This window comes from Citrus sinensis, chromosome 4, assembly GCF_022201045.2.
Source record: "Citrus sinensis cultivar Valencia sweet orange chromosome 4, DVS_A1.0, whole genome shotgun sequence".
NCBI classification, from domain to species: Eukaryota; Viridiplantae; Streptophyta; class Magnoliopsida; order Sapindales; family Rutaceae; genus Citrus; species Citrus sinensis.
Window position 1 is genome coordinate 15,420,325 of NC_068559.1, and position 26,047 is coordinate 15,446,371.

Below are 26,047 nucleotides of genomic sequence, written 5' to 3' on the forward strand. Positions count from 1 at the left end.
GTGGAAATTTCAATTTAGAATAGAATTTTCAGCAGCTTCTTATATAATAGAAGAATATGGATACAAAAAATAAAACTCAGTCCAACTAGGAAACTTTGTCAACGATATATCAGAATTTTAATTTGAAAACACCAGCAAGTCTTAGAATCTGTCAATCGAAACAACGTCGCTTGATTCAACCTCTAGCTATATCACAAGGAATTTTTTGTATGTTTCTTGACACCTCATCGTGTCCACGAGACGGAATCGATTTCATCCCTGGCCGACTTGTATAGCTCAAGCCGCTTGGCACATTGTTGCCTTCTTTCCATCAACATAGGATCTTCATCCAGCAATTGAGCAAGTTGCTTGCCCTAAACAGAAACAAAAATTATCAAACTTCAAGAATGATGAATAGAAAATATTACAATAGCATGGACGGAACTTAACAATGCCCCAGTTGTGTTAGTCAATTGAAAGAAAAAAGTGCCGGTGATGGGGAAGGAAGCAACTGTTAAGTACCTCTTTTTTGCCCAGTTGTGCATAGAAGTGATCCAGTAAAGATCGCTTGGCCTCCTTCACTTGACAATGAACCACAGCTTTAGGAATGGTATTCTTGAGTGTCTCAGACACCATACCAACATAAGAGGAAACATTTGATCCAATGCGGCGGAAGTGCCCCTCTGTGTATCGATCTGCTGCTGATGGGGCTGTGGGATTTCCACCCCTCTCAATGTCCTGAGGAAGTTTCCTGAAGAAGTCCACAGTCAGGTATGAGGATTCCATCTCCACCAATCGCATAGTTGTCTTCTTACTGTCATCACGGAACCTCTCCAATGCTTTATTGGCAGCTGCAGCTATTTCAGATTGGAGAGTTGGAAAGCGTTTCAACTCCTGTCCAATTACAGAGTGTCAACTTTGATGGTCTACAAATAGAAACAGGTGTTACAAATTTACTAAGGTTTCCTGATTCCAGACCTGAGTTTCCCCAATTGATCTTCTTACCAGTTCCTTCAAAACAAAGTGAACCTGCAATTCAGAGCAGTCAAATGAGAGATTCTATGACAAGCCAGATTTTTAAGATAGCAACGTAAAAAGTTTCTAAAAGTTCCACAATGGTAAAAAATTCTATATACTCTCAGTAGCTAGCAAGCAAACTTTTTTCAAAACATTAATTTAAATTGATGTCATTTTCAAGTTTGGATGTAATGATCCACTATGACCATCACTCTGAAGACTACTTCCATTGGACTGATTGCATCATGTTCTAAAATCAAATAACCCTAACTATCGACATAAAATAACTTCATATCCAAGACTCAGCACTTGATTTTAAAAATTAGAAAGAACTTACCGTCTCCAATTCCAATCACCAAATGTATGCGTAAATAAAGGCAGCATCTACTAATTTTCTTTTGTATATGCCCATTCATGGGGTTAAATCACATAATAAGATAAAACCAAGGGCACTTACAGCATCTACTGATGCTTCAGCTGGGCCTCTGAAATAGTTAAGGGCACTATCAATGAGCCGCCGATAGCCTTGCTCAGGTGCAATTAAATGAGGTTGGTACCCATCTGCTTCTGAAACAACTTTCCTTACATTTTGCGGTGACAGATGGCGGTCAAATGGAAGCTTTCTCAAAGCAGCAGGGAGTTGATTGTCAAAAACTCCATAAATCCTATCACCACCAGGTCGTCTGAAAGATAGCAATGGTATTAAAAAAAAAAAAAAGGATTAGAGGATGATCAAATAAAAACTCTAAATGCAGCTTCCACAGGCCATCACAATATATACTAGTAAATACTAGGTTCTTGGTAATAGAAATGGCCAAGTGTCAAGATGTCGGAAAATATGCAAATTAAAAATATCTTTCAAGCCCATAAATAATCAAGCTTGAATTTAGTAAAATGGCTTAAGATTTTTAAATTTCACAAGTAATTTTCCAGGATTCGTTTGAAAATCTCAATTTCCTAGTCCTTTTAATAGTTATCAGATAACTACCTACCATTATCACTTCAAAAAGGCCATGGTCAATCAACAATGATCTTTTCTGATGACCATCCCAATCACCAACCTCCAATGACACTATTAACCTATTTTGGTTGATTAACAATGACCACCATTAGGAATGGCAATGGGAGGGGAAGGGAGGGAAGGGGAGGTCACCATACCCATTCCCCATGCTCTGTTTATATTCCCATACCCTTCCCATCCCATTTGAAATTGCTTGAACGGAGGGTATGGGGATCCGTGAATAATAAAGGGTATCCCAAGGGTACCCGATCTCTAAGTAATTGATAATTTATCTTCCGAATTTGATTTAATCATGTTAAAGTAAGAAAATGTACTATCTTACCAACACAAAAACATCAAAATAAACTAAATTAAAATCACTTCCATCAAACTAATTCAATGTCGTCAAAATTACAAGATAATCTATGAAATAAAGCAAAATTAGAGCGTTAAGTTGAACACATCCATAATGGTTACATGGTATAAATAAATCTTCAACAATATTATCTTCATCAATGTTCAGGTTTTTATATTAGCTATTATATATATATTATTTTTTATAAATATTATGATATTTGTTATTTACATCCATGCTCTTATAATTTAAATTTTAAATGTATTCGCTAAAAATTTTAGAAGAAATAAAATAAAAATAAAAATTAAAAATAGAAATGGGGAAACGAGGAGGGGATCTCACCAAATCCCCTTCCCCTCCCCGAATAAAATTTGGGTATTAAATTGTCCCCATCCCTTTCTTGAATAAGTAGTTGGATATAATATTGTCCCTGTACCCTCCCCCCAAATGAGGAAAGTCCATCAAGGTCTTCATCCCCGTAGCGATTTCTGCCATGACAGTCCCCTCCCCGAATAAGATTTGGCTATTAAATTGTCCTCATCCCTTTCATTGTCAATCACTAATAGTTACCCCCAATCTTCACAAAAGTTAGTCATTTATTAATTTTTGGCATCATTGTTGGCATCCTCTTGCCTATAAATATTCTTGTACATACAAAATACCTGAAAAATTTCACGACGACAAAGTTCATTTCCTTTAAAAAGTTCTCTATTGCAAATGATAGCTAAAAAGAAAACATTATGAGCCTCAGTGTCATATGCTCCGGTCAAAACAGTCAATAATCACATATAAAGAGAATAACGCAAAGCATCATCAGAAAACGAAAGCAAATGTATAAAGGAAGAAACACAATCATGTTAAAACTAACCAACAGTGGTTGAGAATTTTCTGTTATTCAAGCTATTCATAAAAAATGACCAGGTACGACTGTAAGATCTCTGCAGGTCAGAAATTATTATTTACTTTAGTAGTTCATAGGCAAAGATAAAATATGCTTATAAGGACATGATTATTGCTAGGTGATGCAATTATAAATGAAACACAAACATATCTATTGTGCTTCCATGTGCCAAATGGGGACAGTTTTTACGTTTATAAAACGGAAATTGAGAAGAAATGAGATATGCAATACCCTCCATCCAAATGCTCCTTGAATATCCGGTCAAATGAACGGCATAACTCTAAGATCGTATATAACTGGGCCTGATACAAAACATAAAACAATAACAGTTAATATCTGAGCCCCACTGATTATCCAACATCATTAATAATGGGTGCATAGGAAAGCTCCCACCCCAGCATCAACAGCAACAGGTCTACCAAGATGGTCCAACTCTGATTCAAGTTCATCAATGCTTCTGTTAATTAGAGATGTGATGCCAGGAATGCGGCTTTTAATTATGGACTCCAAATGCTGACAACAAACCAATTTTAACAAGTAATCAGAAACAATTAGAAACCAAAAGCAGAAAGAACTGCACATCTAAAAATTAAAGTGGGAGCAAAAACAAAAGCAAAGAAACCTTTGAGAGAAGCTTTGCAAGATATTCAGAACCCATTTTGGTGGCTAAATGTCCATAATCAGGACTGGTGGCAAAAAACTCATGCTCCCTTCGTCGAGCAGCAATCATATCCACATTTTTATTGATATCAGCTTGTGAACGGTTCACAATTCCAACCCAAGGGTGTTGAAGTGGATAAGAACGCCCTTCAAGAATCTTCAACAGACAAGGGGCACAGAGAGAGAGAGAGGTCAAATTGGAGTAAGATGAATGAGGAAAAGAATAAACACATTCGTAAAACAAATACTATAAAGGTATGACCTGTAGAAAACAAATACAATAAATGTGAGATCAGTAAAACGCCAAACAATGCACAGACAGTTTTTCAAGCAATGCAAATAAAAATATTTTTTCATGAATAACAATATTCATCACATCTGTTCTGATTGTACTGCATGAAGATCTTCTGAAAGAGGTGACCAAATCATCACTCGTGTGTGAAGGGAAAAAAGGATCAAGTAGACAGATAAGAATTCTTAAGCAGATTCTAAGCAAGTATATTCATGCACCATAAAAAAGTTAATACGACAGAGTTCTAATCCATTGACCAAAAAGGAATGATTACGCAGGGCAACAGAGTATGTAAAGGACATATTTCAATAGCAATATTTGTCCTTTTGAATACCCAAAAATTCATTGTCTTGGAATCACTAGGCAGATTGATAATGATACCACAAGTTCACAACTTCATAGTCTTTTTATGCATTTCAGTAACAGTGCAAAGAGCTAATTTTTTTGGAGTCAATCCGGGTTCTTGTTCTCTTCTAATGGAGAATTCCTTTGCTTTTGGTAGGGGAACAAAGGCTAAAACTCTTTGGAAATGAGCAGTAGCAGCACTGTTTTGGGTAATGCAGGAGGAAAGAAATGTTTGTATTTTTGAGGGGGAAAGTATAGATAATGCTAAAGAACTGTCTGATAGAGTTTGTTTTCTTTCTTCAATTTGGGCTTCAGTTTCTAAGGAGTTTCAAGATTCATCCTTTTTCTTCATACATCTAATCTGGGATGGGGTTTTGGGATCAAGAGTTATAACCGATTCTAACCTTGTATAGGGGTGATTGAGTATGCTTTGGTGTAACAAAAATAGTGCCTTTGATTCCTGAATGAACAGCTGGTCCACTGTCAGTTTTTCACATCTTTATTAATACATTTTTTAGCTTCTTATCAAAATAAAAGCAACAGTCACCAGGCAATAAGATTTAAGAGAATAGTTTGATAGCACATTTGGTGCCACAGAGAAATCAATAATTCCAAATTCATATTCCCAGGGTTATTTTTGTTTTCTGTACCATCAAAAAATGCGCATCACATTCACAGTGTCATTGATCAAAGATGATCAACTTGACAGATCAAACAAATATTTAGGATACATTCAAGGACAAGACTAGTCGATTTGGACGCAGAAATTCATCAAAAGTTTGCAATTCAATTGATATTGTTTTTGTATTTTTAGAGAATGCATTAAAGCACCATATCATCATTATTGGTTGTTCATAAAGATTCAAGGCAAACATGCTAGACCTTGTCAAACAACTATAGATACATCAGAGAAACAGAAATATAATTAACCACAAGAAAGAAACATGTTGGCTTTTTGGTACCAAATACTAGGCATAGAACAAGCGCAACTAGAATTGAAAGGTTAGGATCTTAGATCACGCCCCTTTTTCCATTTTACCAGTTGAATGCCTTTTTTATGATTGAAAAAGCACAATCAAAAGTCCAAGTTACCCATTCTGAAGCTCAAAAATGTAGTCTTAACACATATAAGAAAGCTTACATCCAAAGCATTTGTTCCTTTGTCCATCAAATCAAGCTTTGTCAACACACCAAATGTCCTCTCACCTGCAAAAAACATGCATTTTGATGTAAAGAAAATGCAAGCTGGTAATTATAAATTTACACTTTATTATAATGTTGAATTTGGCTATTACTAGAAAAAATGAGGGAAACATATACCAGTTGGATCAACTTCTCTAGAGAGTTTGACAGCATCTGATGTTGCCAGATCTTGATTGGCTGGAGTTATGGCCAAAATGAGGCAGTTTGGCTACAGAGAAAGAACCAGATATTGATCCGTTGAAAGAGGAACAGAAACAAAACTTATCAAAAACTTGAAGATGAAATTTCAAAACTTTAACATGGATTTGGCATCACCAACATAGAATGACAATTATATAAATTTTCCATTTATTTGGTTAGGATTTCAAAAGTAAGTCCTAAGCTAATATCCTTTACCATTGAGGAAATCCCCAGGAGGAGAATAGATCAGTTTTCTAGACAACAAAAGCAGGCCAAAAAAAAAAAAAAAAACTCGCAAATGGTGAAACAAGTCACTCAGAGTCAAACCTTCAATGAATGAAGAAGATTTGACCTCAGTAATAGCATGACTAATAAAGCAAATGCTCGATTTAAACTATTTATTACAGGAAAATTTCTCTTCAGGTAGTAAATATGGTTGACAAATTATGAAGAAAAGGAAACAATTTCCCATTACCTTCTCAATATACGAACGAACCATTGTCTCTATCTCCAGGACGACACTCTCTGGCTGCCCCTCTGTCAATTAAAAACATTAATAATTTTCAAAACTGACAAATGCATTGCAAGCATCTTTTACCATGGTATGTTGCTGTAAAGGGAGAAAACAAGAGGAATAACGAAAAAGGCATACCTACAGCAACCTTTGTTATACCCGGCAAATCTATGAGTGTTAAGTTGACCACTGAAAAAAGATAAAGCCACAATCATCAGGGATCAAATAACTAATTATCGGCAATAAAACTGCAAAATGCCTATGAAGAGGTAAAAGTCTAAAAATAGCTAAACTTTAGAAAAACTTGAGAACACTGAAAGACATTGGGTGGTGTAAGAACCTAAAATGAAAGTAGATATTGAAGCACAATCATATGAGAGATGATTGCATGAAATAGTAAACAAATATTTCTATCACCAAAAGAGAGAAGTGAACATGCACCAATTAACTGTTATGAATATCCAAAGCCCAATTAAACCATACAAATTGTGGACAGTAATATATGCAAACTGATCAGTTATAATAAACTGATACTACCGGTGATATTTGTGCATGATCACTCAACATAAAGATCGCAACCTATCTCATATTTGAAATTCCATACCATTTGGGGAATAGATACTAAGATGGATGGGAACTGGAGAAATTTGTTTTGATTTCCCAGTTACTCTATCAGTTTCTTCTTGAATTTCTTTCCGAACCATAGCTGCAAAAAGAATTTGAAAATTAAACAACCAATACTAATTGGAATTAGAATATAAAATGGCATACAACCAGTTACTTTTGTGTATGTGTAATGAATGAACCAAAAGATAGCTGTTGCTGCATCAATTTGGAAGCATACAGTTTTATGCAAATTGCAAGTGCAATGCATACTTTGTACAGAACTAAGTAGGCAACCTAAAATGATATCAGGTTCACACATTCTATAAAAATTGCATAAAAAGAAAGATATTAACTAGAAATCATTGTTTGAATTTATGAGCATCTAACCAACAACTTGATAAATTGACAACAATTAAACATACAAATATAACATTGTTAAGACATCAATATAAAAAATATTTCATATGTCATAATCATAAGCAAAAAGATACTGGTTTTGTACACTCCTGTATTTCAAATTGGCTGTGTAGTATTTAGCATGAACACTACTGTAGTTGGACCTCCTACCAAATGGCTTATGCATTACCAGAGAAGTGATAATTACAGTTTTACCTCGCAAATAGCAGAGTAGGCTTCTCATATTTATCCACAGAAAACATATACAAAGCTTTAGAAAACCTTACAACTTAAAAATATTTGAAATATTAAGGCCATCAAGACTTCTAAAGGCCAATGATGAAACATCTGATTACCCAAAATCACACTTAAGAGTTGCTTTGCAACCATCACCAAGAAGCACCTAATAGAACACGTGAAACATATTTCAAAGAAAGAAACTTTCAGCAAATGGAGATGGATGATACAAGGATTAAATGCAACTAGTACACAAATTTGCAAAGAAGAAAGCCAATACCAATTACAATACATGAAATATGTGCGTAAATTAGAAACTTGCTCCATTAACTCCTGAACTGTAAATTCCTGATTCACATAAAATTCTCAATTACGTGAAATCAAGGTCACTTTATTTCAAAAAAATGAACATAATCATAAATTAACACCAGAGACTACATCACAACTATAACCAAATGCATCAAATAGCTCATTTAGAAGAAAAAGAAAAAAACATAGAGTAAGATTAATCAAATGCAAACATATCATAACACTGGCATGCAAATAACCTACAGAAATCGGTGAACTTTTTCTTTGGCAAGTGAAGGAACTCTGCATACTCCTGTAGCCCAGGCTCTGTCTTGTGCAATTGCAGCACCAAAGGCCTCCTTGTCACAATACCTGAAAATTACACAAAATACTTCAGAACCAAAAATTATAAGTTATTTTCTTCATTTGCATGCACATAAATTTTCCAAGATCACTTAAAATCTTTTGATTATGATATGCTTTAGTTCCAGTTTTCCTAAAACGAAGCAGGAATTCAACTAATGTAACTTTTGATTTAGACATCTTTTAATTGAGTTCACTTGTTCAATTCTCCGAAGCTATTGACTTAAAGAGTTTGATCTCACATTTCAATTTTCCCTTTTCGACAGTAGAGTCAAAACTGAGTACAAGCTTGTTTGAAAAGAGTTTGAGTGAAATTGACCAAAAGTTATCATTATTTAAAAGAGTTTGACTTAAATTGACCAAAAGTTATCATTATTTAAATAATTAAAAACTAAAAAGCATTTCCCTTTTCCATCTCTTCAATTTTCTCACCAACCAAACAGAATACAACAGTACAAAAACAAAGGAAATCAAAATTCAAAGCTTATAACAACCTGATCCTCGAGGAAGAAAATCTCGTCCGACAATGCTCTCCAGCACCGACGACTTTCCAGAACTCTGCATTCGTTTCCAAACACTTGACAAAATCAAACCAAATTCACTTCGAAGCTATAAACCGCAAAGCAAAAAGACAAAAATTAAAAAAAAAAAGGACCTGGCCACCGACAACGGCAACAGAGGGAAGAGCCTCCCAAAGTGTAGGCAAAGCAGAGTCACCGCCGTAGTCGCCGAGTACTGTACACGCTCTCTGTATCCTGTTAACTAACCCTATCAAGCTCTCCATTGTTGCCATTATTTCAATTTCTCTTTCTTCCAAAAGGCTACCGGTTTGTTCTTTCGAATTTGAACTGATTACTGCTAGAGAATAGAAGAAGACGAAGAAACTAGTGACGAGTAGGAGAATAAAAAAAGCTATTTTGAAAATATTTTTTACTTGAAAAGAAGTGGATGTGTGTGGGCCTCAAATATCTCAGAATGAAATGTTGGTCGCGTTAGTGGCAGTAGGATGTCATATAAATGCGACACGTCAGCAGGCTCGTTTTGAATTTTGAATTTTGAGTTGAAGCTTGTCAGTTTCTTATTGAAAGGTGGACCCTTGGATTTTAAATTACAAAAAAACCAACGGTCAAAGATCATTGACGTGCAAAAAAAAGTTTTTTCTTTTGTTTTGAACAAGTGCCCAAACAAAAAGTTAAAAATAATTGAGAGAGCAAAAAAATATTGATAGTTGAGCTAGTCAAGGGTTTATGGTTAAGAATCCCACAGTGGGTTTAATTCCCCGGAATAGATTAAGTTGAAAAGAAAAGGATAAATTTTAAATTATCCTTTAAGATAGAATGATAATTAATTTTTTTTTTCAAAAACTTAGAAACTTCAATTTATTCTCATTTTTATTTAAAAAATAGTTGTAAATGGTGATGGTGTTGATAAATTACTTTTTTATTTTCTTAACAATAAATCGAAGAAAATTAATGTTTTTACACTTTTAGGAGTAAAGCAAAGATTGTCACAGTAAGTAGAGGGTAAATCAAAGTTTATCCAAAAGAAAAATACAAATGTCAATACTGTAAGTATGTATTTTTTTATCCATTATTGAAAAATTACTCAAGCAACCTAATTATTAAAAAAAAAAGAAATTATCTTTATACCATCTTTATTTTGTCATATATATATATATATATATAAACACACACACCTCTACAAAATTTCGATATATTTTTTACATTATTTTTTATTCTAAACTTATATCAATCAATCATTTCGACACTAAAAATTTAAATAAAATAATTATTTTATCCCTAAAGGCCAAAGGAAGGGCATACACGGCTTTTTATTGTCCTATATAATTCATCATGGGAAAAGACAAGTATGGACCCTAGTAGTAGACTGAGTTCAATAGGGCAGGGGCATAACCGCATAAGTTTAGAGGGACGAATCTTGAGTTTATGTAGACGTTGCTTTCAAGATGATTGACTATTATTGCCGTATTGGGAAACAAGAAAAGAAGTTAATTATTGAAGCAATAAATTAAAAGCGAAAAGGATAGGAATTTAAAAAGTTGAACAGTGGGATGGATTAAGCAAATTCAATGATTTTTTTATAAGGAGTACAAGGAGGAGTGGATAGAGATGAAAAGTGAAGAAAATCTGTGTATTCGAAGTAAAGCAAAATAGGAGGGTCTCCTTTCTCATTTTTCCTTGAAAAACAGAATGGGAGCTTATGAGTGGGTCGCAATGACTCTTCAAACTGACCCACCAAGTGTTGGGTGCTTTTAAGGGGTCTTAAGGCTAAGTCTTTCTTAGCTTTAGATCTTTCTTCCAGTTTATTTATTCTTAGTGACTTGTCAAAAGAAAAAAGCTTAAGTTCGTTTGGAGAGGTGGAGTGAATAAGCAGTCAGATAGTTTGAAGGTGCAGATGGACACAGTAGAACTGATAAAGAAGTGTAAAGCAATATCACTGGATGGAAACAAAAGAGGGAAAGTAACTCTAAGAAGTAAAATGAAGGAAAATGGGGAAAAGATCCTTGCGGGATGCTTGGTTGGAAAAGTGTTGCTAAATAGAGAAGTGAAAAAAGAAAGTTTTAAAGCTGCTCTGCTCCCTGTATGGAAAACGATGAAGGATGTTAAAATCAAAGAGCTAGGGGAAAATGTTTTCATTTTTCAATTTGGAAGCGAAGCTGATAAGCGAAAAATTTTTGCAGGGGGTCCGTGGCATTTTGATAAAGCTTTAATTGTATTAACAGAGCCAGCAGGTATAGGGGAGATAACAAAACAAGCTTTTACTCATGTTTCATTTTGGGTTCAAATACTCAATGTACCCATCATGTGCATGAACAAGGAGACAATACGGGAACTGGGTGAAGCCATTGGAAGGGTGGAAGAGGTTGCCACAGATATTACAGGAGCATGTTTTGGTAAATATATTAGGCTTCATATTTCGGTGGACATTACCAAACCACTGATAAAAGCTCTATATCTGAAGTAGGAAGAGGATGAAGACAAAATGGATAGGGGAGAGGAAGAAGAATGGGAGGATACAACAAAGGAAGGGGGCGAAGAAAAGGAAATTACAATGCCGGTAAGGTATGAAAGATTGCCATATTTTTGTTACGTTTGCGGGCATGTGGGGCATCAATACAGAGAATGCACCAACTATAAAAACCAGTGGAGTGAGGAAATGGCATATGGACCATGGATGAAAGCCCCAACAATAACGGAACAAATGAAGCAAAACAGAAGAAAAGAAAATGGTAGAACAGACCAAGGGCAGACAAGTAAAGATTACACAACAACGGGGGTTCAAGGTGAACAAGGGAACCCGGAGACAATTGATGGAGTAATCCAAAAGTCAGGCCAAACGGGTATGGGTCAAGAACCATCACAAGGGGGGCTTTCCCAAGAATGTCAAATCGTAACAGCAGAATGCAATCAGAGACAGTAGGAGAAAATCAGGCAGTGGGAGAAAGTCAACTTGAGGTGGGAAAGGAAAAGCAATTTGAGAGGGAAGCGGAAGGTGAAAAATCAAAAAGGCACCAACAGGAAGAGGACAATAGGCTGAGTATCTTTAGCCTAAAGAAAGGTGCCCTAATAGAAACAAGCCCATTATTAGATAACCAAAAAGCACATGCGAAAGAAGGAGATGGGCCAGGAGCAAGTAGAGCAAAGCAAAAGAGATGCAAATGGAAGCTGCAAGCCAGACACGCAAAAAAATTCACTAGCCACAATAATGGACCAAAAACATTGAAAAGGTCTAGTGAGGAAATCCTTTGGGACAGTCCCGAAACAAAAAGAAAAAAGATAGAAAGCCCAATGAAAGCAGTAATATCAGCATCTCCAAAGGCTAAATGCAGATTGATGCTAGAGGTGTAGAGCAATGAAAGAAATGAAGCTGATGAAATGTTCATAGGAGAATCAATGGCGAAGGCTGGCTACCAGCCCCGCCGACAATAATGAAGATAATCAGCTGGAACGTTCGGGGATTGGGGAATGATCGAACGTTCCAAGAAGCTCAAAGAATTCTCTGCTTGTATAGACCGCAGATGATGTTTCTTTGTGAGACAAAGCTGAAGTCTAAGCAAATGGTGGATAAAGGTAAGAAACTTAATTTTTCCAATTGTTTTACTATCGATAGAAGTGGCCTAGGAGGTGGTTTGGCTTTGCTTTGGAATGATGAAATTATTGTGGATATTAAATCATGTAGCAAGCACCACATTGATGCTGTTGTTCATACTGAAAATGGTTGTTATTGGAGGTGTACGGGTATATATGGCCACCCTGAAACAGATCAAAAGCACCATACATGGATGCTGTTGCAAAGATTAGTAGGACTCTCCTCATTGCCCTGGCTTTGTTTCGGGGATTTTAATAAAATCCCGCATCTAAGTGAGAAAACAGGGAACAATAGGAGTGTTTTAACAGTAAATGAATTCAGGGAAACTCTTAAATTTTGTGGCTTAAATGACTTAGGCTACAAAGGATACCCTTACACATGGTCAAATAGGTGGTTTGGGTCTCAAATGGTGGAGGAAAGACTGGATAGATTCTTAAGCTGTAAAAATTGGAGAAAGGTGTTTCAAGAAAATGTGGCTATACACTTAACAACATGGACATCAGATCACAACCCAGTGATGAAGGACGTGGTGGAAAAAAACAAAGGAAGTAAGTATAGCAGAAGGTTTTTTACGCGCATCCATTACGAAGACATGTGAAGTCCATATGAGAGGTGTCAAGAGATTGTGAAAAATGAGTGGATGGGATGGTGAAAACCCTGTAATGCAGTTCAAGGAGAAAGCAAGAAGTTCCATGGCAGAATTAAAGATTTGGAGCAAAGCTGAATTTGAAGGAAGGAAAAAGAAGTTAGATAATCTGCTCCAGCAGCTGCAGAGCAAGAGAGAATGTGGGGAACTGTATGAGAGTGGGGAAGAAATCAAGAATATCGAAAAGCAGATTGATGGAATTCTGTTAGAGGAATAAATTTATTGGAGACAAAGATCCAGAACAGTGTGGCTAAAAGAGGGCGATAAAAACACAAAATTCTTCCATTCCAAAGCTTCAGCTAAGAAGAGGAAGAATACAATTGAAGGGATCCTTGACGAAAATGGCAGATGGACAGAAGAGACTGAAGGGATTGAAGGGGTTTTCTGTGAGTATTTTGCAGACCTCTTCACCTCAACACATCCCACGGATAGCCAGCTGGAGAAAGCTTTCAAGAACATGCCTCAGAGAGTGATAGAGAATATGAACGAGCAGCTGAACCAAGTGTACACGGAGGAAGAGATTATGGCAGCCTTGAAACAGATGCACCCAACAAAAGCTCCTGGCCCTGATGGTTTACCAGCTGTTTTTTTTCCAGAAACACTGGAATACAGTCAGCGAATGAGTCATTTCTACATATCTGCACATCCTCAACGAAGGAGGTAATATTGCCCCTTTAAATCACACTTATATTGCATTAATTCCCAAGTGTGAAAAGCCTAAGAGAGTGGGTCACTTTAGACCTATTAGCTTATGCAATGTCATTTATAGGATAGTAGCGAAGACTATAGCTAATAGGTTAAAAGAAATGTTGCATCTTGTAATATCACATACTCAAAGTGCATTCATCCCAAGCAGACTCATTACAGATAATATAATCATTAGGTATGAGTGTTTACATAAAATTAGGCTTAGTAAAAGAAAAAAAGGGGTTGGGTAGCTTTAAAATTAGATGTTAGCAAGGCTTATGATCGGGTAGAGTGGAGGTTTTTAAAGCAAGCAATGGAGGTGCTTGGGTTTTCATCAAATTGGGTAGATCTAATCATGAGATGTATCACCACTCCCTCATTTTCAGTTTTGATAAATGGGGCACCCAAAGGGCTAATTCAACCTCAACGAGGGCTTAGACAAGGCTGCCCTCTATCCCCATACTTATTTATATTGTGTGCAGAGGTCTTTTCAAGTATGATGACTCAAGCTGAGGAAAATAAGCTGATCAAGGGGCTGAGTTTCAGTAAAGAGCTATCAATTAGTTACCCCCTCTTTGCAGATGACAGTTTAATCTTCACAAGAGCCACTTTCGAAGATTGCTCCAACTTAAAGAAAATCTTTGATTGCTATGCTGAGGCATCAGGATAAATTTTCAATTATGAAAAATCCTCCATGTTTTTCAGCGGAAGGACTCAACCGGCACAAATAACTGCAATAAAAAACTTGTTCTAGCTACAAGTAGTGTCACAGCATGAAAAATATCTGGGGTTGCCTTCTATAGTGAGAAGAAAGAAGCTAAATTTTTTCAACAGCATAAAACTCAAAGTGCTGAGTAAAATATCTAATTGGCAATCAAGGATGTTTTCCAGAGGAGGAAAAGAGGTGTTGATAAAAGCTGTTGCGCAGGCAGTTCCCGCTTATACCATGAGCGTTTTTAAGCTACCAGTGGGGCTATGTGAGGATATTCAAAGGGCCATTGCAAGATTTTGGTGGAGATCGAAACAAAACCAGAGGTCTATTCATTGGGCCAAGTGGGAAAGTTTGTGTCAAGCAAAATGCATAGGTGGTCTGGGGTTCAGGGATTTAACTTGTTTTAATCAAGCACTGGTGGCGAAACAGGGGTGGAGAATCATATAAAACCCTAACTCAATGGTGGCAAAGGTGTTAAAGGCCAGGTACTTCAAAGGTACTGATTTCTTAAAGGCAAATTTGGGATCAAATCCATCGTTCATATGGAGAAGTATTCTGTGGGGGAAGCAAATTATAAATGAGGGGCTGAGATGGAGAATTGGCGATGGGAGGAGTGCTTAGATATATCACAGCCGCTGGATCCCAAGACCTAAGACTTTCAAACCTTTCTCTCTTCCAAAGCTACCACTGGAGTCGACAGTATCTGAACTTATAGATGTGGAAAATCAATGGAAGGAGCTGTTGGTTCAACAAAGCTTTGTGGAGGAAGATGTACAACAGATTCTTAGAATTCCTCTTCCCAGGAATCCCAGCCCGGATCAACCACAATGGCATTTTGACAAAAGGGGGGAATACACAGTTAAGAGTGGATATCAAGTGGCACTAAATCAAAAGTTTCCTGATCAGCCAAGCAGTTCAAAGAGAAACCAAACTTCATGGAGCATAATATGGAATACAGAGCTACCAGAAAAAATAAAAATTTTTATGTGGAGAATGGTCAAAAACCTTCTGCCAACAGCAACCAATTTGTGGAGAAGAAATGTGTTACAAAGCCCCTGGTGTCAGAGATGTCAAAGAACAGAGGAGATGATGGCTGATGCTATTTTTAAATGCAAATTTGTTCAAAAGATATGGAGCCTTACAGACCATGGGAGTGAAATCAGGGAGGCTAGATGCGAAGATATGGCCAGCATGTTGATAGAAATGGCCAAAAAGAAATGCAAAACTGATATGGAACTGATATTTGCTTTATGCTGGGTAGTTTGGCACTCAAGGAATCTTCATATTCTCAGGAACAACATGGAAGATCCCCATCTATCAGTTGCAAGAGCTGAAGCTGTGGTGAATTCATACAAAAAAATCAGGCAGCCTGAGTTACAATCAAATCTGGGAAAGAAAGCCATTAGCAGTCAACAGTGGAAACCACCTCCAGCAGGGCACTTTAAAGTGAATGTAGATGCTGCAGTGCGAGAAGAGCAAGATAAAGAGGGTTTATGAGTGGTCATAAGGAACTTTGAAGGAAAGTGTGTGGCAGCAGCCATGAAGCCATCGACTTTCAGTGGTAGTGTGGCATTTGCTGAAGCTGAAGCTACAAAGCTGGGATTGGAAATTGCAGAAAGTGCAGGATGCATGCCTTTGATTATAGAGACAGATTCGCAGGAGGTGGTTGATTTAGTTCTTAACAGAAAAAGCACAAGGACTGAAATCTTTTGGATCATTTCTGAAATCCAAGAAAGGATCAAGAGACTGCAACAGGCCAAAATTCAATATGAATCAAGGAATTGTAATGGAGTAGCTCATTCATTAGCTAAAGCAGCTCTAGAACAAGATAGTTTTGTCTCATGGCTGGATAATATTCCAAAAACCTTTTTGTGTTTGTTTTCTGAGTTTGAGAAATGAAAGAGACAGTTTCATATCAAAAAAAAAAAATGATTTTTTTATGAAATGGGCAAAAGCAAATTGTAGGGCTTCCTTATCAGCTGGGTATGGAGGAGCGAAGGAAAATTGAAAGCAATGCATGAACAGTATCTAAATGGTCTACTTACAAATAATACTTCTCACACAAAGATTTTGCTAAATAATGCTACTGACCTATATATACGGTCCAATTGCCTATCACAAATGCTGTGTATTTGTTTGGTAATAAAAATGACCTGCGATCTGCAATGGTTTTGGTGTACGGGCGGGCGGGCATCTGTTTATTATCCATGATTGTCTCCGAACTCCGATCATATCAAACAATCCATTTTAATTTTAATTTCAATTTCAATTGTTTGATTTGAGGGATAACAGTTCGCACAATATGAGAAAACTTACTAGGCAGGAAGACTTTTTGCAATAAAATAAAATAAAAATAATATCAATCGTATCATTAGCGAATAAATAAAAGAAATTGATAAATGCATGGGCATGGCTGCTGTGCTGAGACCAAAGTACAACAAATTGAGGTCCCAACTAAAACTTGTTCAAACCATGCACATGGGAAAGACATTGACGTAACAATAGATTCCGCCGGGCAGAAACTCGATGCAGTACATCGAGCCCACATCCTAATCCTACAATTTCCAGTACATCGATCAGCAGCAGCCCCCACAGACTCTTTTGTTTTTATTATTATTATTACTATTAATTGTTTTAAAACTCTGTTTATTTTATTTTTATGTTATTATGTTTACAGAAAATCTACTCAAATTAATGAACAAGGGATTAATTAAAAGATAGATTGAATTTTCCAATAAATCAGTCTTAATTAATGTTAAACATGTCCATGCATGTGGCAAATAATTCTACGTGGCAAACATTGTATGTACTTAGCATGTACTTTTTGGCTCTTGACGTAAAGTTGTTCAGAAAGGCTCCGTTTGGTACAGCTTATTAAATAGAGCTTATAACAGTAGAGCATATAGCAGTAGAGCTTATACCAATAGAGCTTTTGGACAAAAAGTCATTGGGTGTTTGGTTGTCAATAAAAAAAGTACTTTTGAACCATTAAATTGTATGATATTTTTTTATATTATATATTTTTAGGAAAGCTCTATAACCTCTACTCCCAAAAGCTCAAATTTTGGGCTTTTACTAGTAGAGGTAAATTAGCTTATTTAAGCTAAAAAAACTCTACTAAAAAAATAACCAAACACCATGAAAATTTTTAAAAAGTGCTTATACGATTAAATAAGCACTTATGGCTCTTAAATAAGCACTTATGGCTCTTAAATAAGCCATACCAAACAAGCACTAAGTGGGAGACATGAGTAAGTGGAAGGCATGTAACTTTTGACTTTGGCACCAAAATAGAAAGTTGAAAAAAAAAAATATTATTTTAATACCCACTATTATTGATTTTTGGGCATTACCTTTCCTATAAATTGAGGCTTCATTTCCTCTTCAATCATCCCATTTTTTATTCAATTCAAGTGAGAGTATCAATAGATGTAGGTTGAGAGCGTTGAGAGCTTTAAACTCTAACTTTAGTATTTTTTAGAGTTTGGGTGTATTGGGGTTTTGAGTTGTGAGACAAAATAGTACAATATTTGTAACTCATTTTCATTAGTAAACTATTTCTTTCTGTTTTTACCTGTGAACATAGGTTAAAAGTTGAACTACGTAAATTTTGGTGTCCCTGTGTGATCATTATCGTGTCTGCTGAAGGATTTCCTAACAATTAAATCTTAATTATGATTCTGCTTGGAACTTATCTTAATAATTAGTTGGCCCCGAATCTTGCAGGGTCCCTATCCCTTAAAATTAGGGTTTATGATTTCCAATCTCTTTGTTTAAATTAATCTTTGGCTTGCTGATGCTATAATCATCCTTCCACCTCCTTCATTCGAATATTATTGCAGCTTGAATTTTAAATGTTATTGCATATATATCTTGATAATGGGTTTCTTTAATAATAATTAAGGTTGGCAAAGAAATAATAAAAGAAACTAAAAATTGGCGACATTCCAAATTAATTAGTGAAACAAAAGGTACTAATAATCAATAAAGCACTTTAGAAAAGTTATAATGTTTGCATGGTACAAATAATTTGAGATATATATATAATGAATTTATCATATCAATTATCATTATGCATGCTCAAAATGATTGAATTTGATAGTATATGGCTTCCAGAAAAAGTAGGATTTGTTATAGTGTAACAAATGATATCACAATCGGGAATCCAATTGATACCTTAGTGAATTTCTTTAATCATGCATAATAAGTTTCGGCTTTCTGTTCTTATTTTCTCAAGAAAATTACAAACAAGATATACATAATGCTAATCTTACTAAGCTACACACTTAAATTAGAATATTGTTGTCATCCTCTATGATTACAGAGGATCTATCAATGGAAAAATTAAAAAGAAAAGATATAGGTATCTATCATTGACCCACCATCACCCACTAAGTAGGTCCTTAATGGCAAAATCTCTTTGTGATGAAATGAGTCACACATAAAGATGCCATATATGAGTCATCCAATGTTAAATAAATTATGTTTTTTTTTAGCTTTAATTTGTCAGTTCCTTAATCAAGATGTTGACAGAAACTTATTAACAATTAGGCAACTAACCCCACCTGTTTTGGAATAGAACATTATTTAGCTGTCAACTCAAGGCTCTCCATGATCAAACTAGTCCTAGAAAGCAAATCCAGCATAAATTAGTGTCATAATCAAAAACCTAATCTTTACTACTTAAAATTTATTAGTGGGAGGAAAGCACTAGTGAGCTCTAAAAGATTAACCATTTAGAAAGTCCATGTTTGTGTTTGTATTGCTGATCCATATAAAGTGATGCAAATGCACAAGAAACATATAATTCAACGTGAATGTTGAAGATGTTACTAATTACCACTGTTGGTCCGTTATTCTGATTCGGCTGCTAAACAAGTTGCAATTCCAGCAGCACAAATTAAGGACACCAATTTGAAATTTTATTAATTTGCTCAGCGTCTCGATTAACCATCAGGTAAGAATAGTTTGCTTTCTTTTGCTAGAAAATGCATAATATGAATCTACATATTGTATCCAGTTCCTATTTTCAATAGAATTGACAAGACAGGAAAAAGAAGGGAGGGAATCCGGGATTATTAGTTTGGTAATTATAAACTAAGTCAAAGCTCATCTCTTCAGTGCATAACTCAATTGCAACTTATCTTCAGATCTTCTGGCCATCCAAACTCCTCCAAGAACGCCAATACGACTCCATTTGACCAACCAAAACCAGTCTGTAATTCATCAGAGCAAATGAGGTACATAGATGGTCATTGTTAGGCACCTAAGTTTAATAGATAAACTTGAAAGAATAAACAATTATATACTACGTGGGGTATGTATTCACCACCACCTCCAATATCTCCACATTTTTCAACATCATATTTTTCATGCATAGCACCAGTTTCTTTGTATGCAACATAATTGCTATTGATCCACCTCATAGTAATGTCTTGAGCTATTGACTTTGCTTCTTGTGATCCTGACTTAGCCAAACCTTCTACTATCATGTGTTGAAGTGGCGCCCAGCCGTTAGGAAAGTCCCTGTTTCATATTGGTAACATTAAGTAATAGCCAACAAATATAAAGAAAAATCCAATTCAAATGTTAACATTGAATTTGTAACTAATTAATTATTACCATTGTTCTCCTGATCTTGTCCAAGAAGTTGCAATTCCAGCAGCACCGAGTAAGCCTGAACTTTGAAAGCTTTTTTTGACTTTCTCCACTATACAAGTATCTGGATAACATAAAAGGCTTCAGAATAAACAATACTCTCATTAAAGCATTCTCAGTATTCATCAATTATTCAACTTAAGAATCCCTATTTATTAAAAGGCATACTTCTATAGCCAGTTAGGGTTACAAACCAGAGTTGAATAAATCAATCCATATGGGTACAAAGTTTGAGGCAAATGCATTATTACTTTGGTTTGAACCTTTCAATTTTTGCATTCCTACAATACACGTGTTAGAGTGATAAAATTCGGGCCGGGGGGGGGGGGGGGGGGGGAGGAGGAGGAAGAACAGCTGAGGAAGTTATGTCTTAGCTAATAAGCGTCACATTCAGGTAATCACCTGGCTGCTAGTTCCATTACTTATCCAATAATCCAGCCATTGCCCCTTTTCTTCATTCCAGAAAACAGAGTTTATTGCCTGTTTTCTTGCTTGAGCAGCTTTCAAGAAACTCTCAGCAGTTCTATTGTCTCCAACAATTTGTGCCATCGAGGCAATGTCAAGTTCCATCTGGATCAACATACAAACATCACTTAAATATGGGGGGAAAAAATGGATGGACTTCCAAGTCTCTAGACTTACTAAGAAGGCAAAGACTTTTACCTTGAGTATAAATATATTTAAATCAACAGGTAATATTGATGTTATTGCCAATGTGGTGAAATCTGAAGTATTCCTGCAAGAAGACAATTAAACTCCATAAATTTGTCAACTGAGTTTTGTCTGATAATTAATTAATTGAATCACACAGTAGAGGAAATGAATTTTTCTCCAACTGATCTTAATTATGTCATTTTTTTCCTAACGGATACTGGTTTGATGCAAGATAATTAATTACCTCATCCATCTGGTACTAAAATCCCATCCCGATTCAGCAGTGGAAGCCAATTCCCGATAAAATTGCTCTTTCTCATAAGCATTCAAGAGCTTAGAAGCATGCGCCTTATCCTGGTAGAGGAAAGAAGTTAAAACTTATCCTAATAAAATTTCTTTTCGCACCTCATGCTCAGGTAATTCTGATGGAAAGAAGAATATACAATGGTTGAAGATTCAGGCCTCAGTTTGTTCCACATTCCATAATACCGACTCAATGTATGATTTCTACCATGATCCTCTTGGATGTTGACCTTATGTATTCCTACAATACATTAACATGTATATCAGCTATATAATTACGTTCAAGCAAACAAAGAAACGAATCTTGCGCAGGGGAGGATACTATTTATGTAAATAGTATGTATTCAGTATACCTGAATTCCAAAATTGATGTTCTTTGAGCAGGGCAGAGAGAGCCTTTTTGACCAAATCTAAGTCACCAGTTCGATTGTAAATATCGTAAACCATTGCACTGAGAAGGGGAGGCTGGCTGCAAGACATGAACCCATGCCATGTCAATAGCAAGCATGGTGCACAGATTCAAAAGAAAGCATATACGATACATGGTCAGAAAGATGGGAACATTTTACATGTATTCAATGCAGAAGATACTGCAGAAGCTATGCCTAAAACTTTGGTCTGATGGGAAACAAAATGACGAAGAAGCATGATCTGACAGTTGTAACTAATACAATAGATGTTGGAGCCAAAATAAGTAAGATAGCACAAGAAGAAGCATTACCTCCTATTGGTGCAATAAGCTCTCGCACAATTAAGAACATAACCATATGTATCAATAAGAGAAATGAGATTGGCCACAATTGCCTTCGCTGTCATATACATCTTACTTGCTAGCAAGCCCCTATACGCACATTGAATCACACCCATAAAAAAATTTAGCAGCACAAAAGCACTTGACATTAGAGAAAAAAAAAATTTCTTCAACGTCACTGAACTGGCATTGAAAAAAAAAAAATAGAACAAATACAAAAACTAACCTAATAACCCAGTATGAATCCCAATAGTAGACCTCTGTAAACCGGGAACCTGGAATAACAAACGGTCGAGGCAGGGGAAGCAAAGTGTGAAACTCAGGCCGGTTCAATATCGAACCAGAAACTCTCCGAGACAAATTCTTCCACAAAGCATGCACCTCAAGAGCCCATGCTCTCACTTGAGGGTTCTTCACCTTAGGCAAGAACCCATCTGGTTCGGGCACAAAATCTGGTGGTTCAGCGTACACAAGATCGTCTCCTTCACCATCAAAATATTCGTGCAAGAACTCCTTGAAATCAGGAACCAAAACTGACCCAGTTGCATTTCTCGGTAGCTTGTGAAAAGCGGTAACAGTTGTGGAAAGATTGGACTTCAACGACAAATCAACGTAAAGTTTTGGATCAAAGTCTTTTTGTTCGAAAGTTGCGAGAGCAGTTTCTTGTACACGCTCCAAGAAAGTGACCAACGGGGTTGTGGGTACGACGGGGCCTCTGTCAAAATTGCCTGTGGTTGGCTGTGAGATAGCTTTTGCGACAGTCCCTGATGCTGATACTGATGCAAGCAACAAAAACAACAACAAAAGAGAGAAAGAGGACGCGGGGTGGTTACCGTTATTGTTACTGCTACGAGAATGAAAAGACGCCATGCACATGATTGGAGATGAATGAAGAGAGGGATTGTTGCTTAGGAGACATGGTGGGTTTCTACGTAAAAGGAATGTCAACTGAAGTAAACGGGTTTTGTTCGTTTTGTGGAAAGATTAGTCACTAGAATTGAATTGACTCTAATTTCTGATTCCAAACGGCTAATTTTGTTCTATCATTTGTTTGTTAGCATTCGTGATCAGACATTGACATATTAAACTGAAACTTTCTTTTGGCTATTAATTTTGTTTATTTATTATTTAAGAAATGCTATTGCCCAAGTCAACGACTCATCAGTTAACTTTTTCACTATTAAAAAAAATAAAAATAAAAAAAGTTTTACAACCATACTCTTGTGAGTTTGAACATTTAGAAGTAAGTTGAAATAACTTATTTCAATCGTAAAAATTCGACTTAAAATATACTAATGTTTGTTAACAGAAAATCACATGACAAAAATAAGTCATATACCAATATACACTACCAGAAAATCACATGATAAAAATAGCCGTAAGATTTTAATAATATGTATGCTTATTAACAAATAATGTTAAAATTTAGTGTATTTACTTAAAAAAAATTTTTTTTTATAAAATTAACTTTAAATAAACTTATATAAAGTTATAAAAACTCTAATTCGTCATTTATTATAAAAGTTGAACCGTTAATTTATGAGTCACACGAGGCGTTAGCCAATTTTCTTCCATGAACATGAATTCCTCCTAGGGGATTTTTTGCTTTTAAATCATTAATTTCAAAAAACAATCGCGCAAAAATTTTAGGACTGAAAAATAACACATAAGTGGTATTGCGAATGTAAGATAGGCTGGCCAAGCCCAACTAGAACCAGTTCCTGCACATACCAATATCGCGGATTGCATTCTTTTAATATTTGGCTGAGTTCAAACAAGAAGAAGAATACCTCCTACCTGTTGTATGTTGCCAAAAATTAAGGTTGTATTAATGAATTTTTGATAAAGTCACAATTATCTTGTATAAATTAGTGTGTATAAATTTGTCCATAAAAATTAATGTAATATGAAGAAATTAATTGTATAAAATTATTATCAACCCATAAAATTTAAAAAATTAAAAAATTAACTATTATCATTTTCTGTCAATTTCTTCGTGTTTGTCTGCGACTCTATCATCATGAACTTATTATCTTATATTATTATGTAAGATACATAATTCTCCTGTAACCATTCGATAAAAATCTAACCGTTGTAAAAAAAAAATTCTGTTATTTTATATTTTTACAGTCATTGAATTTTCATCGAACAATTGTATACCTTACATCATTATATAAGGAGGTAACAAATGTATTATCACCAATTCATCATAGTATTGAACGGGCATTCAGCAGTAATAGGAAAACAGCTCATAAAATCCCAACCCCCCCCCCCCCAAAAAAAACACAAAAAGAAAAAAAAGAAAAAAAAGAAAAAAAAAAAGAGAAATGGAGAACGAAAGAAAGAAAAAACGAAGAGGGAAATATAAGGTGAAGAAAGCTCCTCAGAATCTCTTCGGTTCCACTTCCACACATAAAATATATAAAAAGATTCGGAAATTGGAACGATATGGGCTTCTGATCAAAGTCATCACCGGAGCAAAAGCAACTAATATAAAATTTAAAAAAAAAAAAAGAAAAGAAAAAGAAAACCAACTCATACACACACACACACACACACACACACACCGAGCGTGGGGTTCTCAGGGCTGCTGGCCAGGGCTAGGACTAACAAACTTCCATAAAGGCCAAAGGAAGGGCATACATACTTTTAGTCCTTTCCGTTGTTCTATATAATTCATCATGGGAAAGGAGAGTTCTGAACCCTAGTAGACTGAATTCAATACGCAGGGGCATGAGTTTAGAGGAATCTTGAGTTTATTCATGGCAAAATGCAATCTATGGACATGAGGAATACAGATGGTCAATGGAAACACGCAACCCAACAATTGGAAAGCCTGAGTCGGGAGCCCAAAACTTGGGTTGCTGGGTGGGGGCAGTTCCTTACTCATTCGATACATCTCCTCTCTCTCTTACTTGAGAAATTGAAGAGAACACCAAAAAAAAAACAAAACTGGTTGCTTCTTTCTTATGGTCTTTTCAAACATGTCTAATAAATAATCTGAACAGCTGAAATTTGAAAAGAGAGTTAAATACGAAATCAGAAGCAAAGATACCAAAAATTATGAAGGGACTTGATATACGACCAAACCAGCCACATTCACATCTCAGGGTCAGCTGAGGTTCTATTGTGTGTAGATGGGGGTGTGGTTCAGTAAGACAGTAACCATTATCATTATTATCATTATTATTATTTTTCAGAAATTTATAGGTAAGTGATACCCGCATCTGACCTTTTGTTGATATGTCTCTATGGGGCTAGGTGGTCCATTTGTCTTTTCGGCAATAAATCGTGGGAGCAGAGCACTAATATGGTCGGTCAGAAGACAATTAACCAGGAAGTCCGGGTATTGAATCAATGTAGAAAACTGCAAAAGACAGCCTTTTGAGAGCAGAAAACCAGCTTCCTGGTTGACTGCCTTAGGAAAGCGTGGCCAAGCATCAAGGCCCCTACTGGTATATTTGACCATCTATTTACTGACATCAAAGAAAGCTGAAACAAACTCTACCAGCCCCCTACAAAATATTCCACAAGGGGAAGACACTCATAATCTGAGAAGTTACTGATTGTGAAGCAGAAGAAGGAACATACCAGAGAGCCATAAGGTCATCGAGAATGTCTACTTCCCAATCCCAGCCAAAGCAAGCCAAAGTTTCAGCACCCAAGAGTAGAGTTTTGAAGGAAAAGAAAGCGAGGTTCTACATAATCCGTCGTTGTGTGTTCATGTTACTTTGTTGGAGGAAGGATGGAGATTAATCATCTATGCTACTTTTGCTCTTATACTTGGGCATTAGTTTAGTTAACTCAAAAAACATGAAGCTCTTGCGCTCATAAAACATAGGGATAGTGACGTATGTATTATAAGGGGAGAAAGCGAGAGAGGTAAGAGTATGTGAGAATGGGGAGTTGTGCATGTGTTAGGAAGGGGGAGGGGTTAAGCTAGTCCTCCTTCCATATAAGTTTTAAAAATGCAATGCAAATTCAGGCTTCCTTTTTTTTTTTTTTTTTTTTGGTTCTAAAATTTTTTATCTCCTGAATCTTTTTACTTTTTGTTTGGGCAAGCTTCCAGCTTCATATTTGATGGAAACAGAAAGCAGGATCACTCTACTAGGTGGTGCTTCATTATCTATGTTTCCTCAATAAATATTCTGGAAAAAGAATGTGAGACAACTGACAAGCACGCCTATATA

At 35.9% G+C, this 26,047-nt stretch overlaps 2 protein-coding genes across 2 annotated transcripts; both read right to left on the reverse strand.

Moving 5' to 3' along the window:
• Window positions 1-13: 13 nt before the first annotated feature.
• On the reverse strand, window positions 14-9,300 carry LOC102617985 (phragmoplastin DRP1E-like). Its single transcript, XM_006485304.4, has 15 exons — window positions 8,992-9,300; window positions 8,831-8,894; window positions 8,238-8,345; window positions 7,051-7,152; window positions 6,585-6,635; window positions 6,408-6,469; window positions 5,870-5,960; window positions 5,691-5,755; window positions 3,875-4,069; window positions 3,646-3,765; window positions 3,484-3,554; window positions 1,454-1,679; window positions 958-1,008; window positions 502-873; window positions 14-353 (listed from the first exon to the last, which is right to left on the reverse strand). The coding sequence occupies exons 1-15, from the start codon at window positions 9,127-9,129 to the stop codon at window positions 225-227; spliced, it is 1,845 nt and encodes a 614-aa protein (XP_006485367.1). The 5' UTR covers window positions 9,130-9,300; the 3' UTR covers window positions 14-224.
• A 10,096-nt stretch (window positions 9,301-19,396) lies between these two features.
• LOC102617704 (probable trehalase) lies at window positions 19,397-22,952 on the reverse strand. Its single transcript, XM_052440108.1, has 11 exons — window positions 22,084-22,952; window positions 21,828-21,947; window positions 21,460-21,575; window positions 21,247-21,347; window positions 21,048-21,157; window positions 20,813-20,885; window positions 20,541-20,719; window positions 20,344-20,417; window positions 20,114-20,213; window positions 19,804-20,017; window positions 19,397-19,707 (listed from the first exon to the last, which is right to left on the reverse strand). Exons 1-11 carry the CDS (start codon window positions 22,731-22,733, stop codon window positions 19,621-19,623), a joined length of 1,824 nt encoding a protein of 607 aa, XP_052296068.1. The 5' UTR covers window positions 22,734-22,952; the 3' UTR covers window positions 19,397-19,620.
• Window positions 22,953-26,047: the final 3,095 nt, after the last annotated feature.

Excerpts from the sequence above, each read along its gene's own strand:
- LOC102617985 (XM_006485304.4), bottom strand. The coding sequence starts at position 9,129 with ATGGCAACAATGGAGAGCTTGATAGGGTTAGTTAACAGGATACAGAGA. Across the intron at positions 6,636-7,050 it reads TAGTATCTATTCCCCAAATG|TGGTCAACTTAACACTCATA; the intron begins GTATGGAATTTC and ends ATCTTTTTTCAG. Across the intron at positions 3,555-3,645 it reads CTGTTGCTGTTGATGCTGGG|GCCCAGTTATATACGATCTT; the intron begins GTGGGAGCTTTC and ends GTTTTGTATCAG.
- LOC102617704 (XM_052440108.1), bottom strand. The coding sequence starts at position 22,733 with ATGTGCATGGCGTCTTTTCATTCTCGTAGCAGTAACAATAACGGTAAC. Across the intron at positions 21,348-21,459 it reads ACATCAATTTTGGAATTCAG|GAATACATAAGGTCAACATC; the intron begins GTATACTGAATA and ends AATGTATTGTAG. Across the intron at positions 20,720-20,812 it reads TAAATATATTTATACTCAAG|ATGGAACTTGACATTGCCTC; the intron begins GTAAAAGTCTTT and ends ATGTTGATCCAG.